Source organism: Trichosurus vulpecula, chromosome 2 (genome assembly GCF_011100635.1).
Source record: "Trichosurus vulpecula isolate mTriVul1 chromosome 2, mTriVul1.pri, whole genome shotgun sequence".
Taxonomy (NCBI): Eukaryota; Metazoa; Chordata; class Mammalia; order Diprotodontia; family Phalangeridae; genus Trichosurus; species Trichosurus vulpecula.
This window is the reverse complement of record NC_050574.1, coordinates 259286255-259302842: the sequence shown is the minus strand read 5'-3', so window position 1 is coordinate 259302842 and position 16588 is coordinate 259286255. Positions and strand designations below refer to the sequence as shown.

Here is a 16588-nt window from a genome sequence, read left to right as displayed (position 1 = left end):
AAAATAAGGAAAGAAGAGAGGCAAGAGAAGTTTCCAAGGGAATGGCAGATGTGAATAGAAGCTATCTTTTAGGGCAAGCAGTGGAAGGTTCCTAAACCAAAGTAGGATTTGTGGGTTCTAGGCTAGGCAGGAATACAAAGGTCATGTATTGGTGAACAGAAGTACCTGAGGCTTCCTGAACCATATGACATCCATGGAAGTTGTACCAACCTGATCGGGTTGTGTAGATGAACAAGAGTCCAATGGACACAGATTTGAGGATAATGACTTAACTACAAAGTGTACTGAGACTGAGGGTGCAGAAATGACAAGGACATTGCCTTGGAAGTACCTGGACTGTCTAACCAATATTCAAGCTGACATAGAATGTCCCTGGGCAAGAAGGCTTCTCGTGTAGCTCGGCTGTATCTGTTAGCCCAAGGCTTTGTGCTGTTTTTGAGACAGCCTAGTGCTCAGATCAGAGAATGTATTATTATAAGTTGTACCGTATGCAGTCATAATATATAATGCTATGTAATATATTCTGGCATGTGATCCATATGTGTGTCTGGGCTAAATTGCAAGTGACTATATTATATACAGTTTAATGAATGTTGTTTAATATGCACCTAAAACCTGTACATGTGTACTTAATTTAGATTAAGGGACCACAGATTCTCTAACCAGAGGAGAATGTAGTGGATATGACAACAGCAGGAAAAGACTACATTTTCCAGAATGCTACGGCCAGACAGTGTTTGGCAGAAAGCACTAAGCAAGTGTGGCTAAGAAAATAAAGAACCATATAGAATAAAAAAAGGGATAGAGAGAGGCTTCTGGGAGAATGGCAGATACAGGAAGCAGTTGCCTTTAAGGCAAATAGTAGGTTCCTAAAATGAACTAGGATCCATAGAGACCCTCTCTATCCACAGCCCTCCCCCTCCCCACTCCTCACCCCCACAAAAACTCCTCAGGTTTGTATGATAGTGATGCAGAAGGAGAAAAGAACAGGGGCAGCAGTATGCTGGTCCTTATTCTCCTGAACTTTTTAAATATATTTAAGACTTAAATTTGAAATCTTAAGGGAAAAGAAATTATAAGGATATATCCCGTCTTCAAATAAACCACTTGAAAATCACCTCTCCTTATTTCTCATAGAGATTCTCACACACAGCAGAATCTGACAAAGTAAGGGAGAGTTGTCAAATCTATATTTCAGTTAATATTGACATTATTATTGCTTTGTAACTCTAGACAAATCATCGTCCTTGGATGAGCATCTCAAATACTAAGAAAAGTTGCTGAAGGTGGAGCCAAAACAAGACCCAAATACTGGGAAAGTTCCCTTTCTACCTGTCATCTCCCCTGTCTACAATCCCACTGTTAGCTGGTTACAGTGAAAATATCGTGGTGAAGTGGGAAATCTTTCAGCTGTTTGGGTTGCGTAACTGCTAATTACACTGAGATCTGGCTTCACATTTGTATTGTAGTAGCCAGTTAATATTTTCCATATAACCTTCCAAAATGAAATAAAATGGATTAAGTTTCAAAATGGTGTTTGTTAGAACTATAATTGCTAATTTTGATGCCTGTGGCAAGCAGCACAGAACATACTTCAAATTGTCTTACGATTTGTGACTTTTAAATTAATAGAAATGATTGAGATAAATTCAACTGAAAGGGAGGGGAAATGGTAGAAGAGAAGGGATATTTTCATGTTAAATATATATGTAAGAATGTATATATCCACATATGTATATATATATAATACACACACACACACACACACACACACACACACACACAGAGAGAGAGAGAGAGAGAGAATTTGCAAAGCAATTTATAATTATCTTACTTTCCTCTCACAAGAACCCTGGGAGACAGGTGTGATTATTAACCCCATTTTACAGATGGAGAAATGGAGGCAAACAAGTTAAGCAATTTGCCTGGGGTCACACAGCTAGTAATCTGAGGCCAGATTTGAATGTAGGCCTTCCTGACTCCAAGTCCAGCACTCTATCCACTGCACTATCTAGCTGCCTCTTACAAAGTAGACTGAATATGCAACTGGCTTTTTCCCAGGAGAGAGAGTATCTACTTCTTTAAATCCTCGTCTGGAAAGTTTATAATTTGGAAGAAACTGAATGAAGAGAGTATTTTGCTTTTCTCTTATAGACAAAGTATTGAAACCCCATGGTGGTGAAATGCAGTGACCCCTAGTTTAGGAGCAGAGGCAGAGAAGCCAGGGTACCTTTGACTCAGCTGAGAAGGATCTATTATTTCTTCCATTCTGCCCTGCCCCCAGGGTGGATGAACCCTTTGCCAGCCTCATTTGATAACTGTAGGGAGACCAGAGAACTTCCAAAGCAAACACTTACAGAGACTGTTCTTTCAGGACTCTATTCTAAGAACCATTGTACATTGGACTGTGTTTTATTGTAAAGTTCATTCCCTCTCTCTCTCTCTCTCTCTCTCTTTCTCTCTCTCTCTCTCTCTCACGAGCACACACACACACACACACACACACCCCATATCCCCAACCCATCGAAAAAGAAAAAAAAAGTATTAAGTGCTTCTAAAGAACTTTGACTCTGGCATAGAATGATCAAAGTATTTATTTGTAGGGTGAAAGAAGTCTATTAAAAAATAAATCTTCTGGAAACATGCCTGGAATGTTGCTATAAACAGTATATTGTCTTCTTGTCCTTATTCATCATGTTTATGATGGTAGATAAAGTGATTCTGTTTTCCTTTGATTAAAAAGTTCAAGCTAGGACAGGATTTGGGTTGGTACAAAGAGGTCAATTCCCGGAAGCCTTGCAGGTGATAATGCTTCAAAAAAAACAAGACAGAAGAACAGCTGTCCCTGAATTCTGTCACAGCCCAGGCTCATTTCAGATGTTTATGAGAGTTTTTCTGAAGGTATCTGTGTCCAAGCTAAAATTAAATGTATTCTCATTATGCTAAGAAATCCAAGATTGCTAAAGTTCCAGATTCTGTTTGAATGCATTCAGTCAAAAAAGAAAGAAAACCACAATGCTCCTAGATTTATCAGTGTCCTGATGCTGCCATTGTGGTTACTTCTGCTGTATTTTTCTCAAGTTTAAAATTGTCATTTTAGTTGTTAATTTTACACTAGGTGCAAATGACAATCATCATTATTGTGCTTTGTCCAAAATTCATTATAAAGGGTCTAGCATTGTTTTTGTAAGTTCGTAGGTTGCTGTACACCATAATAGAAAGCTATACATCTGGGTGTGTGTTTAAAGGCCATGGGCTTCTTTGAATAGGAAATATTGGGCCTTTATGATGTAAATAAGTTTAAACTCAATTCAACAAGTACTTATTAAGTATCTACTGTGTTCTAGGCATTGTGCTAACGTTGTGTGATGATCAACTAGATAGCCTCAGCAATACAGTGGTCCAAGACAATTCCAAAAGACTCATGATTCAAAATGCTATCTGCATCCAGAGAAAGAACTATGGAGTCTCAAGGCAAATTGAAGCATACTACTTTCACCTATTTTGTTTTTTTTTTCTTTTCAGTTTTTCCCCTGTTCTGTTTCTTATTTCACAACATGACCAATGTGCAAATATGTTGAACATTATTACACATATGTAACCTGTATCAGATTGCTTGCTGTCTTGTGGAGGGGGAAGAGAAGGGAGAAAAATTTGGAACTTGAAATCTTATATAAAATGAATGTTGAAAACTATCTTTACATATAATTGGAAAAAATAAAATATTATTTACACACATAAAAAAGGTACTGTGCTAGATGCTGAGATATAAAGGAAAAAATGAAACCACCCCTGTCCTCAAGGAGCTTCCATTCTAACGTCTTTAATGTTTCCATTTTGGAGGTAATTTCACTGGATTTCTCCTACTGCCTTAAACAAGGTGAAGCTCGTTTTCTTCTCTATATCAATATTAGCATCCAGGAAATAGAATTTTATGTGATTGGGAGTGTTCATGGGCCACTCTTCCCTTTCTGTCTCTGCAGCTTTTGGAAAGAACTAACAACACTTTTGAGGAATCAGACTCCAGTGCCACGAAGAGCCCACTGCACTTAGCTGTAAGTGAAACAACATCAGCAGCTTTGCCCATCACAGACAACTAGACATTTTTTCAGGCTTTTAAAATTAATGAAACCTGAAACTACGATTTAATAGAGGGAATGAAACTTTTAAGATGGCGTCTCATCTAATTCATTTGAAAAACTAAGTTGCTTGTGATGTCTAATAGTGAAATAATGTCAAATATTCAATATTAAAATTAATCCCTTACACATGTATACACATGAGTACAGGTGTACATGCACATGTATACATACACGTACGTGTGTGTGTGCGTGCGCGCGCATGCAAAACCTGAAGTTAGATAGACATTGTGGTATAGTGGGTAATCATCTATAAAGCCAGCAGAATCTGGTTTCAAGTCCCATCTCTGACTGCATGACCCTGGGTAATTCATTTAACTCTAGACAATTCTATAGGACTATAAATTGCTGAGAAGGTGCCAACTTGCATTTTTAGAGTGAGTTTCCTCCCTTTGGAGTTCCTTTACCAATGATAATGCAGGTCAATTCCCCATATTTTTGAAGTATGAACTCACAGAAACTGGCTTATGAAAAGACTAGTACAATTAATTTTTTGTGCTTAGAAGCTCAAACACTTGTACTGAAACACTCAAAACATGCACAACATGTTCCAATACAAATTTGTGAGAATAAGATGAGATGTGTATGTTTGGAGTAGTTTGTTTGTCCTGCTACTTGAAAGCACACTTTCAAAGGTGAGCTGCAAATCCCACTACTCATGCCAGTTCTTACCATGGAACTGTCATCCCTCTTGTACCCTATAAGGGTCACTCTTTTTCCACCAACAAGCCAAGGTCAATAGAGTCTGTCCCTTCAGGTTCCTAACTGCTACCACCTGTTCTCTGTGTCTTTATTTCCTTATTCCCATCTGGCCACAGGAAAGGAAATGGCTTATATCCAGATAACACATAACGCTCCTCAAGTTTTTGTTCATTAATAGCTTTACTTTAATGCCTTCTCCATTGTTTTTTTTTCTTTTTGGAGACTGAACCTCCCTAGTTCTTCCAGGCTTCCAGGCAAGTGTGAGAGTAGTGGACACTCCAGGGCACGGTCCCACTGTCTATCAGCACAGAAGTTTTGACCTTCTCTATTTCTGACCTGGACCCATTTACCTCTCCTTGAGCAGCCTTTTGGCCCAGGGTCTCAACATATTGATGCCAGACATTCTATCTCCTGAGATTTAATCCCATGTTATTAATTGCCTGTTGAACATTTCAAACAAGATGTCTCAGTGATACCTTGAGCTTAATGTGTCCAATACAGAACTTTTTCTCTTTCTTCATAGACCCAACTCTCTTCTAAATGTCCAGATTTCTATCAAAGGTCTCATCATTCTTTTTCTCCCTTCTTTTTCTATCCATTCCTCACACACCCCGCCCCCTCCAACCTGCTTTAATTCCATGTTTATACCATCTTACTTACAATGAAGGAAATGAAGAAGGGAAGGAAGTAAAATTAAGGAGAGCCAGTTTGTTCAGGGGCTACTTGGATGTTACATGCCATCTGTAAAAGAAGTGATCCTTAGCTCTCTGTCTCCTTTATTTGATCCCTTTCTGATAAAAGAAAATAAAAACACTCACTGTGATTGCCCAAACGTCTTTGGTATGGATGGCAGAAAGGGGAAAACTGTCTAGTCCCCTAGGTGCACTAGTCACTCAGTATGTGCTTTTCAGTTAACTGGCCCCAGCAAGTGAAATGGTTTGATGCCCCTGTGCTTAGTAAAACCCAAAGACTGGTGTAGGCAGTTTAATAACAACTTTGAGTGACTAAATAATTTTGACTATTATATCAAATTAACTACAAAGGATATATGAAGGAAGATGGTATCTCCATTCAGAGAAAGAAGTAATAAATAGAAGTCTGTATAGAATGGTTTGAATATATATATATATATATATATATATACACACATGTACATATTTTTATTTAGATATAGATATAGATACACACACATACATATTTGTATGTAATGGTAGCTATCTCTAGGGTGGGGGGGAGAGAGGAAAGAAAAAAGGGAAAAAAAACTCCAAAGACTAGGAAAGGGAAAAGGGGCAGGATTATGTGTTTATATTAATATGCACAGCCCCTAGAATAATATCTCATTGATTCATTCATCAGCTCTTTATTGAGCATTGTGCTAAGTTCAAGAAGATTGAGGGAGTACAAAAATGACACACACCTAAACCTCACAAAGCTTAGTAGTATGTATTAAAATATCTAGATATATAATCTGAATTGAATGCAAATAAACACTTAGAATTGAGGCATGATTATTGAGTAGTCATCTATTTGACAAGCATTTATTATATAGCTTCTGTGTGCAGAACACTGTGCTAGTTATTAGTGGGTGATACAAAACGTGAATAAGATACAATCCCTGACCTTGTGGAGCTTATGTAATAGTTGAACAAATGAATAAACAAATGCTTTAGGGGGAGGAGAAAGGGCATTTGGGGAGTTGATTGGACACATAAATACCTAAATTCTTTTTTGGCACCAGCTATTAGTGACATCATCCTTCCTAATATAGAGTTCCTAGGGCAACCTTCCCTTTTATTCTGTTAGGGGTGGCTTTGGGAGGCATATAGAGCTATCATTCTCCTAAATAAATCATTAATGGTCATCGTAGGACTCAATTTGGAAGGTTTACTGTCTAGAATGCCAATGCATAGCTAGTGTGAGATGGCTGAAGCTTTATCTTCCAGGGCATTAAAATCACTTGAAGTCCTTTGCAACATAGAAAGGGCAGGTAGGTGGCACAGTAGATAGAGCACTGAACCTGAAGTCAGGAAGACTCATCTTCATGAGTTCAAATCTGGCCTCAGATACTTATTAGGGGTGTGACCCTGGGCAAGTCACTTAACTCTGCCTCAGTTTCCTCATCTATAAAATGAGCTGGAGAAGGAAATGGAAAACCACTCCAGTATCTTTGCCAAGAAATCTCCAAAGGGGTTCATGAAGAGTCAGATAGCACTGAAGCAACTGAACGATAACAGCAGCGTGGAAACAACATTCTAACCTAGTTAGCAAGAATAGCTAACTAACATAGGAAGCTACCAGGATGAAGGAAAAGGGGAGTGCTTTTTCCATTCTGACATGTCTCCATTTCCCCAGCCTTCACCCAGGTGCCCTGAGGCCTCAGTCTCTTGTGTGATCACTCCACTTACCTCTTTAACTGAGCACATACTTGATACCACTTGATGTCCAGTATTTTCCTGAGCTGCAAAAATTACCGCTGTGTTAGCATGTGCTTTCTCTTACCTTTAAGTCAGAGTTAATATGCTTTGCCTTGAAGTTAAGTGAATTTCACAGTCTTCAAAAAATTCACTATTTTTCTCAGTTTTTTTTTCTTCCAAAAATCATTTAGTAGTTTATACTTAATGAACTTCAGATTAGGAGATATAGTAGAAAAAAATCAGTGGGGTGGAAGTCAGGAGACTTGAGTACTTCTCCTGGTTCTTCCTTTAATTATCTGTGTGGCCTTGGACAAGTCACACAATTTCTACGAGCCCCATTAAACCCCTAAAGAAAAATCTAATTGTAATGTATTATGCTAACTTCCTTTGTACCCTGCATCCCCTAAATCTTCTTTTTACTTGTGCATCTTTCCTCAGTTGACTTTAAATTGGACAGCTTAATGGGCAAGCTGTGATATATAAGATATGTTGTTTCTTTTCTGGCTTAATTGTCTGCTTACATCATCCCAGGCCTAACCTCAATCAAATTAACAGAAGAAAAATTTGCCTAAATATTTATTATCTTTGTTATAGAGGATGATAAGAACAAAAACAAACAAACAAAAAAAAAACTTTGCATGGTGGGAACCAGTATGTGTTTGGAAACATGTAAAGATGTTTAAATATATGTATGTTATTTCAGGTTGGGGAGAGTGCCAAGTTTAGGCCTAAACTAGGTGAAATTTGGGTTTCAATGTTACTCTATGTAAGTTTAAACTTCTTAAAACGCTGTCTTATACTTCTGTTCTTATAGTCCATTCAGATTCCAATGACTTCTCCAGAAGTTTACTTCAAAATGTCTGTAGTTCTTTTATACTCTTTGAGCAAGGACACTTAGATGCAAAATCTTTCTTTGATCTTCAGATAACTTCAGTGTTTATCTTTTTGAAAGCATTGTATCTCCATGGATCATAGGATCATAGATTTAGAACTGGAAGGAACCCTAGAAACCATCTAGTCCAACCCCCTCATTTTACAGATGAAGAAACTGAGGCCCAGGGAGGTTAAGTGAGTAAGTAAGTAAGGTTACATAGTACATTTCAGAGCTTGGATTTGAGCCCAGGTCCATTGACTCTCCAAATCCAATGCTCTTCTCTCTATGCCATGATAGCTTAAAATAATGTATTTGAAGTCATGAACTTAGACCCTTAAGAATTTATTTTAGGACCTTTAAATGTCTTTAAGGGGAAAGACCACTAAACTTAGAAGCAGAACTGTAACTATAAGAAAAATACATTTTTTTTTGGTCTGAGGCAGCACAATTTCCAGGGTAAGCCACATAAAATGTCCCTCATCATCTTTTAAAGCTCAGACACAGGGTCCATGAGTGGAGATGAGGTTCAGGTATGGGAAGAGGCAGGTTTGAGGGCACTGCTAGCATGGGAAGGAGTTCCCATGGGATGTGGCCTCCAGGAGGAGAACGAGGAATATATGGTTGCTTCCAATTTTAAACAATTCTTTTCAATGACTGCATAATTAAGCTCTCTTGTTTTTTTAATGTTACTTAGAGACAGCAAATGCTTTCATTTTCCTTGAAATTTGTTTTCTGGGGCCAAAGCCACTGTTGACCCACTCTAGTTACAGCTCTGCCTAGAAGTGACATGATCTAGATACCAGTTTCCTCTTACTGGCTACCTGACTTTCCGTTTGTAGGCACATGGTTCACAATACCATGGAAGAATTTTTTTTTTTAAGTAAAGAAATTCCTTCCCAAAAGATCCATATAGATTCTCATTTAGAATCGTAAACCAACAGATCCTCCCTTCCAAGCCGTTGTTTCTGGGCCTTCCTTCCTCCTCTCGTATTTCCAAAGCGCCCCCTCCCCTAACAGATGGTGGAAAAGAGCAAGATGAACACCTTCAGTTGGAGCAGCTAGGTGGTGCACGGGACAGAGCACCGGCCCAGGGGGACAGTGAATGGAAAGGGAAGCATCAAGGTTGAAAACCTGGGTTACTGAAAGAATAAAAATGCCCTCTACAGAAAGAGGGGATTTAGGAAGTGAGTGGAGTTTAGGAAGGATGAGATATAATGAGCTCTGTTTTGGAAACGTGTTCCCTCAGGAGACATTATTCATGTTGAGGAGGGGAAATGGTCTTAATATCTGTATCTGCTGAAGTGATTGTGATAAAGGCATTTTAAATCACTATCCAACTGTTAAATATTCAACTTAGATGGCTGTCTTCCTAGGTGATGTTATTATAAAGATACATAATTAATAGATGTCACTAACAATATTCAAAAGCTGTCAGTTTACTAAATTGTGCTTCTTTGGGAGGGCTAGGCTGAGCTGGCTGAGCAGAGCTTATTCATGTCCTATAATAGGAGGCAGAACATTTTTTTAAAATAGGGTACTGCTTAATGTAAATAATATTAGTACAGAGCTCCTAATTCCTGTGGGCTCCTTTTGACACTATTGTTTATTTAATCAGTCTGAGCCCTTTTGTCCCTTTAGTGAATAAGATCCTGTCCCAAAGGTAGTAAGGGCATTTGAGGGGTATGTAGAAAGCATGGATCTCTACTGGCCAGCCTCCTGCTGCAGTCCGCTAATGGGCTTCAACTTGCCTGGTGAGAGAGGCTAGAGAGAAGTCCCAGTTCCCATCATGGAGGCAGGTCGGTGTACTATATAGAACGATGGGCCTGGAGTCAGGAAGATGTGGGTTTAAATCCTGTCTCAGCACTTATGCGATGTGGATCACCCAACCTCTCAACCTCAGTTTCCTCATTTGCAAAATGGTGATAATATTAATACCAACTTATGTGATTGTAGTGAAGATCAAACGAGATAATGGCGGGAAAGTACATTGCAAACCTTAAAGTGCTATACAAAAGCCATTGTTACCACGAATAGCTTCTCTGCTCTCCATTCTTCCCTCTTCTTCCTCCCTCTTTTCTTCACTCTCTGTTTCTTTTTTCCTTTTTTCCTCTCTATTCATGGGCCTCCTCTCAATGAGATAAGCCAGGGCTCAACTCCATTTGTATAACGCTTTTCTCATTAGAGAAAACTGAGAACTCCATGCTCTGTGCCTTAGCAAGGGGTAAGTCTTTGTCTTCTAACTTCTGGCTTCAAGAAAGAAGACACGTGGTTCCATATTCTGTTCAAGGATATCCCTAAGGGGAAAGTCTCTAGGAAGAAACTGACACGTAGGGGAGCCATCAGCACCTACATCATGTGTGCTTCTTCCCAAAGTCTTTCTCTCCCTGAAGAGATTCTGAAACCATTTATCTTTTGTCTGCTTTTCTTCTCTTGAAGCTAGAAGCCAGAAGGCAAAGCTCTCTCTTCTCCCAAGCTCAAGCATGCACATCGTCGAGTAATCGATCTCCATCAATGGGGAGAGTTTTATGCAAGTGGCTTTGAGCTCCTGAATCATAAGTATGGGAGACAGAGTAGCTTGAGTCCTGGTCAACACTTTAGTTCTATGACCTTGGGCTACTAATCTCGTACCAGTTTCCTGTTTAAAAAGGGAATCATCATACCTACCCTGACTCCCTTTCAGATTTTTGTGAAGAAGACTATTTTTAAACCCTATGACCATTATAGAATGTGAATTATTCACAGGATCACACATGTAGAGCTAGAAGGAAACTTAGAAGTCATTTAGGCAAACTTCCTCATTTTATAACTGAGGAAACAGAAGCCCAAGAGGTTAATTGACCTACTCGAGGTCTTACGGGTAGGCTTACTTACAGGTAAATAGCTAGAGAAGGAATTTGAACTCAGTAATATTTGCAAAGTGTATTAATAGCCTTTGCAAATATGTAACCTTTTTATTTAAATAGTCAATGCTCTTTTCTTAAAAATAATAATTTTAAATGCTATGGGACCCCTTAGAGTCTCAAAAGATTACAATATGGCCTAAATTCTGTTCAATTTCAACAAACATTAAGTACCCGGTATGTGCATGAGGGAGAGAAAGTTTTTGTTTTTGTTTTTGTTTTTTAAGGACAGTGGTCCTACCTTTACGGAGTTTACATGATGTGTAAGGTAATAGTATGCTAAATTGAAGGATCAGATGATTTTCTTCTCTCCTCCCTCTCCTTCACATTCTGATTTAAAAATAAAACCTAAAGACATAAAAAAAAAATCCTACCAGTGTGAATCCTACAGACATGTAGACTGGCTCCCACATTTATTTAGCTAATACCATACTTTGGGCACGTGATTTATTGATATAGGAGAACTGGAATTCTCATTATAACTTTAATATGCTGTTTTTCTTGTATCCAAATGGTTCCTTCAGTGGAATACTAACAGCTCCTTCCAAGATTGCTGTTTTGGGACAGCAGCATTGCACGTTATAAGGAGCATAGTTTGGGAGTCAGAGGACCTAAATTTCTGTGCAACTTATGAGGTAGTTTAACGTTTCTAAGCCATCATTTCCTTATGAAGAAAATAATACTCATACTATCTTTGTCACAGAATGACCATGGGAAAAGCACTTTCCATAAATGTTAAAGTACTAAGCAAACATGAGTAGTTATGATACTCTGATAGATTCTTCTGTGTTCTTATAATTTCTTGTTTAGTCATTTCAGTTGTATTTGACTCTGTGACCCTAAACCGTTTGAGGTTTTCTTAGCAGAGATACTGGAGTATTTTGTCATTTCCTTCTCCAGCTCATTTTACAGATTAGAAAACTGAGACAAATAGTGACTTGCCCAGGGTCACACCGCTCGTAAGTGTCTGAGGCCAGATTTGAACTCAGAAAGACGAGTCTTCCTGACTCCAGGCCGGGCTGTCTATCTACGGCACTCCTAGCTGCCCTACAGTGTTCTTACAGTGTGCTGTACATTACTGAGATTTTTTGGTTTCTTAAATGTCTTTGGTTCCATCTTGCTAGGCCTACAATGGCCATCATCAAGCCTTGGAAGTACTTCTGCAATCCCTTGTAGACCTGGATATCAGGGATGAAAAGGGCCGAACAGCTCTGGACCTAGCTGCCTTTAAGGGACATGCAGAATGTGTGGAAGCACTTATCAATCAAGGAGCGTCCATCTTTGTGAAAGACAATGTAACCAAAAGAACCCCACTCCATGCCTCTGGTAGGTGCTGCCTTTTCTTGGGAGAGGAGGGGAGGGGACAGGATGGGTAAAGTTGTTTCTTTGGTGGATTGGTGGGTTACCCTGGCTATATGGCTTGCCTTGTGGTTGGCATAAGCATATTGTTACCTCTTCTTATCCCCAGAGGAATTAGTTCTATTCCTCTGTTTGTTCAGATCTTTTCTCTTTCTGGTCATTTTTTTTTCACTTTCAGGTATCAGTCATAAAATGAAGAACAGTAAGGGAGGTGCCTAGCAATTCATAGTACGGGATAATAATAATGTTCACTAGAATTCATTGAGTGCTTTAAGTTTACAAAATACTTTACAAATATTATTTCATTTTATCCTCGCAATAACTGTGGGAAGTAGATGCTAGCTATCCCATTTTTATGATGGGGAAACTGAGGCAGACTGAGGTGTCTGAGGCTGGATTTGAATTCAGGTGTACCTAACTCCATATATAGTACTTTACCCACTGCAACACCTCGGGGTCAATATGTATGGCCCCAGAATGTCTTATGCCTAATGCTTAGTGGATAATGAAATTAATTTGAGAGATTAATACAAGGGAGGTATCATCAAGAAAATCATAATGTTGGGGCATCTAGGGACTCAGTGGGTAGAGCACTAGGACTGGAGTCAGAAAGACCTAAGTTCAAATCAAGCCTCAGACACTGATGAGCTGTGTGACCCTGAGCGAGTCACTTCCTCTGCTTGCCTTAAACCACTGGAGAAGTAAATGGCAAACCACTCCAGTGTCTTTGCCAAGAAAACGCCATACAGAGTCATGAAGAGTTGGACACAAAAGAACAACTGGACAAATGTGCCAGCGCTTTACAAATATTTTCTCATTTGATCCCTACAACAATCCTGAGAGGTGGGTGCTACAAATTATCCCCATTTTACAGTTGAGGAAACTAAGGTGAACAGGGTAAGTGACTTGTTCAAGGTCACACATCTAGCAAGTATCTGAGTTCAGACTGAACTCAGGTCTTCCTCACTCTAGGCCCAGCACTCTTACCGTGCCACCTAGCTGCTTAATTGAGTTTGTAAGGGTGTACAGTATGTAAGGTGGAATTAACAAGTGAACTACATTGATGGAAAGGTAGGCCGTGTTCAAAAGAAACAGAGAGATAGAAGGGGCCATGACATAGTATTGTCTATGAAGAGGATCGTCTGTTTAGATATGGCTGTGCCACAAAGGGAGGCATCCTCCAAAGCATTTGAGAGAGGAAAAAAGGGAAAGAAACTGAAATGATATTAACTAGAGAAATATATTACAGCCCACCCTAGCCAGGTGGAGGAAATAGATCATACATTCCTAATATAATTCCCAGAAGCAAAAATGATAGAGGCAAGGGATTCCCACAGCCTGGGTGTCTTCTGGAAACCTAACTCTACTAAAAACAGAGTAACTGATAAATACTTGGTCTGCTTTGCTAATAGCGGCAACCCTGAGAAGGCTGGGAAGGTAATAAGGACTCTGGACCGAATTCTGAGCAATTCAGTTCAATAAATCAATAATCATTTATTAAATACCTGGTACGTGCCAGACCCAAGACAGTGAAGTAAGCTTGTTGGAGTCCTCACAGTCACTTATGGACCTTATACAAAACATTCCTTTGTTAAGTAAGGCATTGAACTAGTATGATCTCTAAGGTATCTCAAAACTCCAAAGTCTAAGGGAAACCTAGAGCTCTATTAAAAAAAAAAACTTTAGAAGACTTCTTATTTTTATTGTCACCTTTTTTATTACACCACATTCAATTGTAAAAATATCCTTCCTTCTTTCTGCATACAGTAAGCTATCCTATATAACACAGTTGTTGGGTTTTTTTGACTGGAAAAAAAAACCCACTTCAACAAAACTTACCGAAACATTAACTATGTCTGCCAGTATTTACAATATTTCCCACCTACCACCCATCTTCTTCACCTCAGTGAAGGGAGGCAGGAATATTTGTCAACTTTTCTTCATGCCAAATTTGTCATTATAATTATTCATTATTAGAAAGGAAGCTTTTTAATTCCTTGTCCCCCTCAAAAGAACCCCTCTTAAGTTCTATATTTTTTAAACATTAAAATATGAAATATATTAAAAATTAATTTTGTAAGAGACTCCAGTTATTAGACCAATCAGTGCCTTAGCAATTTAACTGTCTAAAGCTAAATAGTTAATAACTTTTTACCTTTTCTGGGTCTCAGTTTTCCTCATTTAGCTCTAAAGCACTGATCCTGTGATATTATTTTTTGGAGTTTTTTTTTTAATGTGATTGCTAATTAGAATTTTAGAAACATGGGGCAGGATAAAAGAAAATGAAATGAAAGATTCTTTAACTTAAGTACTCCATAAATGCAGGTTTCTTGGGCTGATCGAGTCTGATATATCTGCTTTTGATCTTAGTAGTGGGTATGCTTGACTCAAAAAATTAATTAAGAACCATGATGTCACGTCAAAGATCATAGAGCTAAAAGGGAACTTAGAACTCATGTAGTGATTGATACTGTCTCATCTTTGTTATTTTACAAATAAGGAAACTGAAACCCAGGGATGCTATGTTATTTGCTCAGAATCACCCAGATGGCAAATGGTAGAGTTAGGATTTGAACTCACAGCCTCTGCCCCAAATCCAGCACATTTTCCACTTTACTCTGATGCCAATGTATGGCAGAGCTGGTGCAATAGCCCCAGCCTTTCCATTCCCTTTCTTCCTGTTTTTTCGAGGCAATCAGGGTTAAGCGACTTGCCCAAGGTCACACAGCTACCTAGTGTCAAGTGTGTAAAGCAGCATTTGAACTCAGGTGCTCCTAACTCCAGGGCGGGTGCTCTATCCACTGCCCCACCTAGCTGCCCCTCCCCGTTCCCTTTCAATGCATTCTTTCTGAAACACCATATTTACTTCTGGTGTCAGAAAAGTATCTTGTGGGAACAGAGTTCAACATTCAAATGAAGGAAGTTGTTCAGAGGCTTTTATGAGTCTTGCAACTTTAAAAAGGCTGTTTTCCTGCTTTTGCCTAACTAGTTAGGCCTTAAGGAATTGTTTTAGTATTTGATTACAGAGCTTTCCAGATGGAATACGAAGGCTGTCTGAAATGTTGGGATGGAAAAACACCGGCCCCTCTTTAATCTCCTGTGTTACTTGATAAATTCTCATAGTGGGGAAGGAGGGTTGAAATATGAACTCGCAGGTCCCTAACACCATTAGGGTACCAGCTTTTGAAGCAGAAAGATGTTCAGATCTTGCCTTGACGTTTGCTGTGTGGCTCTGGGTAAATTGTTTAACCCCTCTGAGCCTTAGTTTCTTCATATGTAAAGTAAGGATTACAGCCACTGGGTTGTCATGAGCATCAAGCAAGATGACGTATATAAAGTGCTTTGCAAATTTTAATGCGCAGTATAAATGCTAGTCATCATTATTACTGTTATTTCTTTTCCTCTCCATGCATTTCCTTAAAGTTGAGGTTTGTTTGTTGTCTTCTATTTTTTGTTGCTTATTCCTATATCAAGTAATTATACTTAGTCACCAATTAAGTCAAAACAATTATCCAGACAACGGGGCTATTTTAAATATAGAAAACAACCGTTTTGAACAGGTAAACATCCAGAACGGTTTCCACACTGGTTTAGGCTGTGATCCAGTAGAGACCTCTAGCGGCCACGGAGATTCAATACACTGGAGCTTAGGTCCTACATCATTAGCAGGACGGGGCTGTCATTTCATTCTGTTCCCTTCCAAATGTCTCCATTGAATCAGAATTGCAGCCTGGGGCCTGCTTCAAACTGCTGTCTCAGCACCTCTTAAAATTCCCTTAGCATGGCAATTTAATCTTGCCAACTTCGGAGCCCTAGGATGGGAAGTGGGAGGCTTTGATAGGTGTTCTCAGAACCCAGGCTTCTGGTGCAGGTAAGTGACTAGAGGTCACAGTCTTTGAACAGGGCAGAACAGGAAAGACAGGGAGAGAATGGCTTGTTCAAATGGCCTGAAATGAAGTTGTATTTGATAAATCACAACTGAAGAGAAGTTAGGAAAAGGGTAGTCTGTAGGAAGGACAAGACAATTGTAGCCTGGCTACCCCACAGCAGTAAGTGGACCTATTGGTACTTCTTGGAGGGCTCGAAAAGCCCTTTTCAGCTTTGTACAGAGAATACAGACCCTACGGTAGGAATCTATTTTGCTCGCTGCTACATTGGATAAGAGTGACAGAATTATAGGTTAAAAAAAATTCCCCCGCT

At 39.1% G+C, this 16588-nt stretch overlaps 1 protein-coding gene across 4 annotated transcripts in view; it reads left to right on the top strand.

The window, feature by feature from the left end:
- Positions 1 to 16588, top strand: part of ANKRD44 (ankyrin repeat domain 44) — a 369642-nt gene that overhangs the window by 321168 nt on the left and 31886 nt on the right. For all 4 annotated transcript variants that reach the window (XM_036745366.1, XM_036745365.1, XM_036745364.1 and 1 more), the window contains exons 17-18: positions 3984 to 4055; positions 12154 to 12355. In XM_036745366.1, coding sequence (XP_036601261.1) covers positions 3984 to 4055; positions 12154 to 12355 — 274 coding nt within the window. The remainder of the gene's footprint in view (positions 1 to 3983; positions 4056 to 12153; positions 12356 to 16588) is intronic.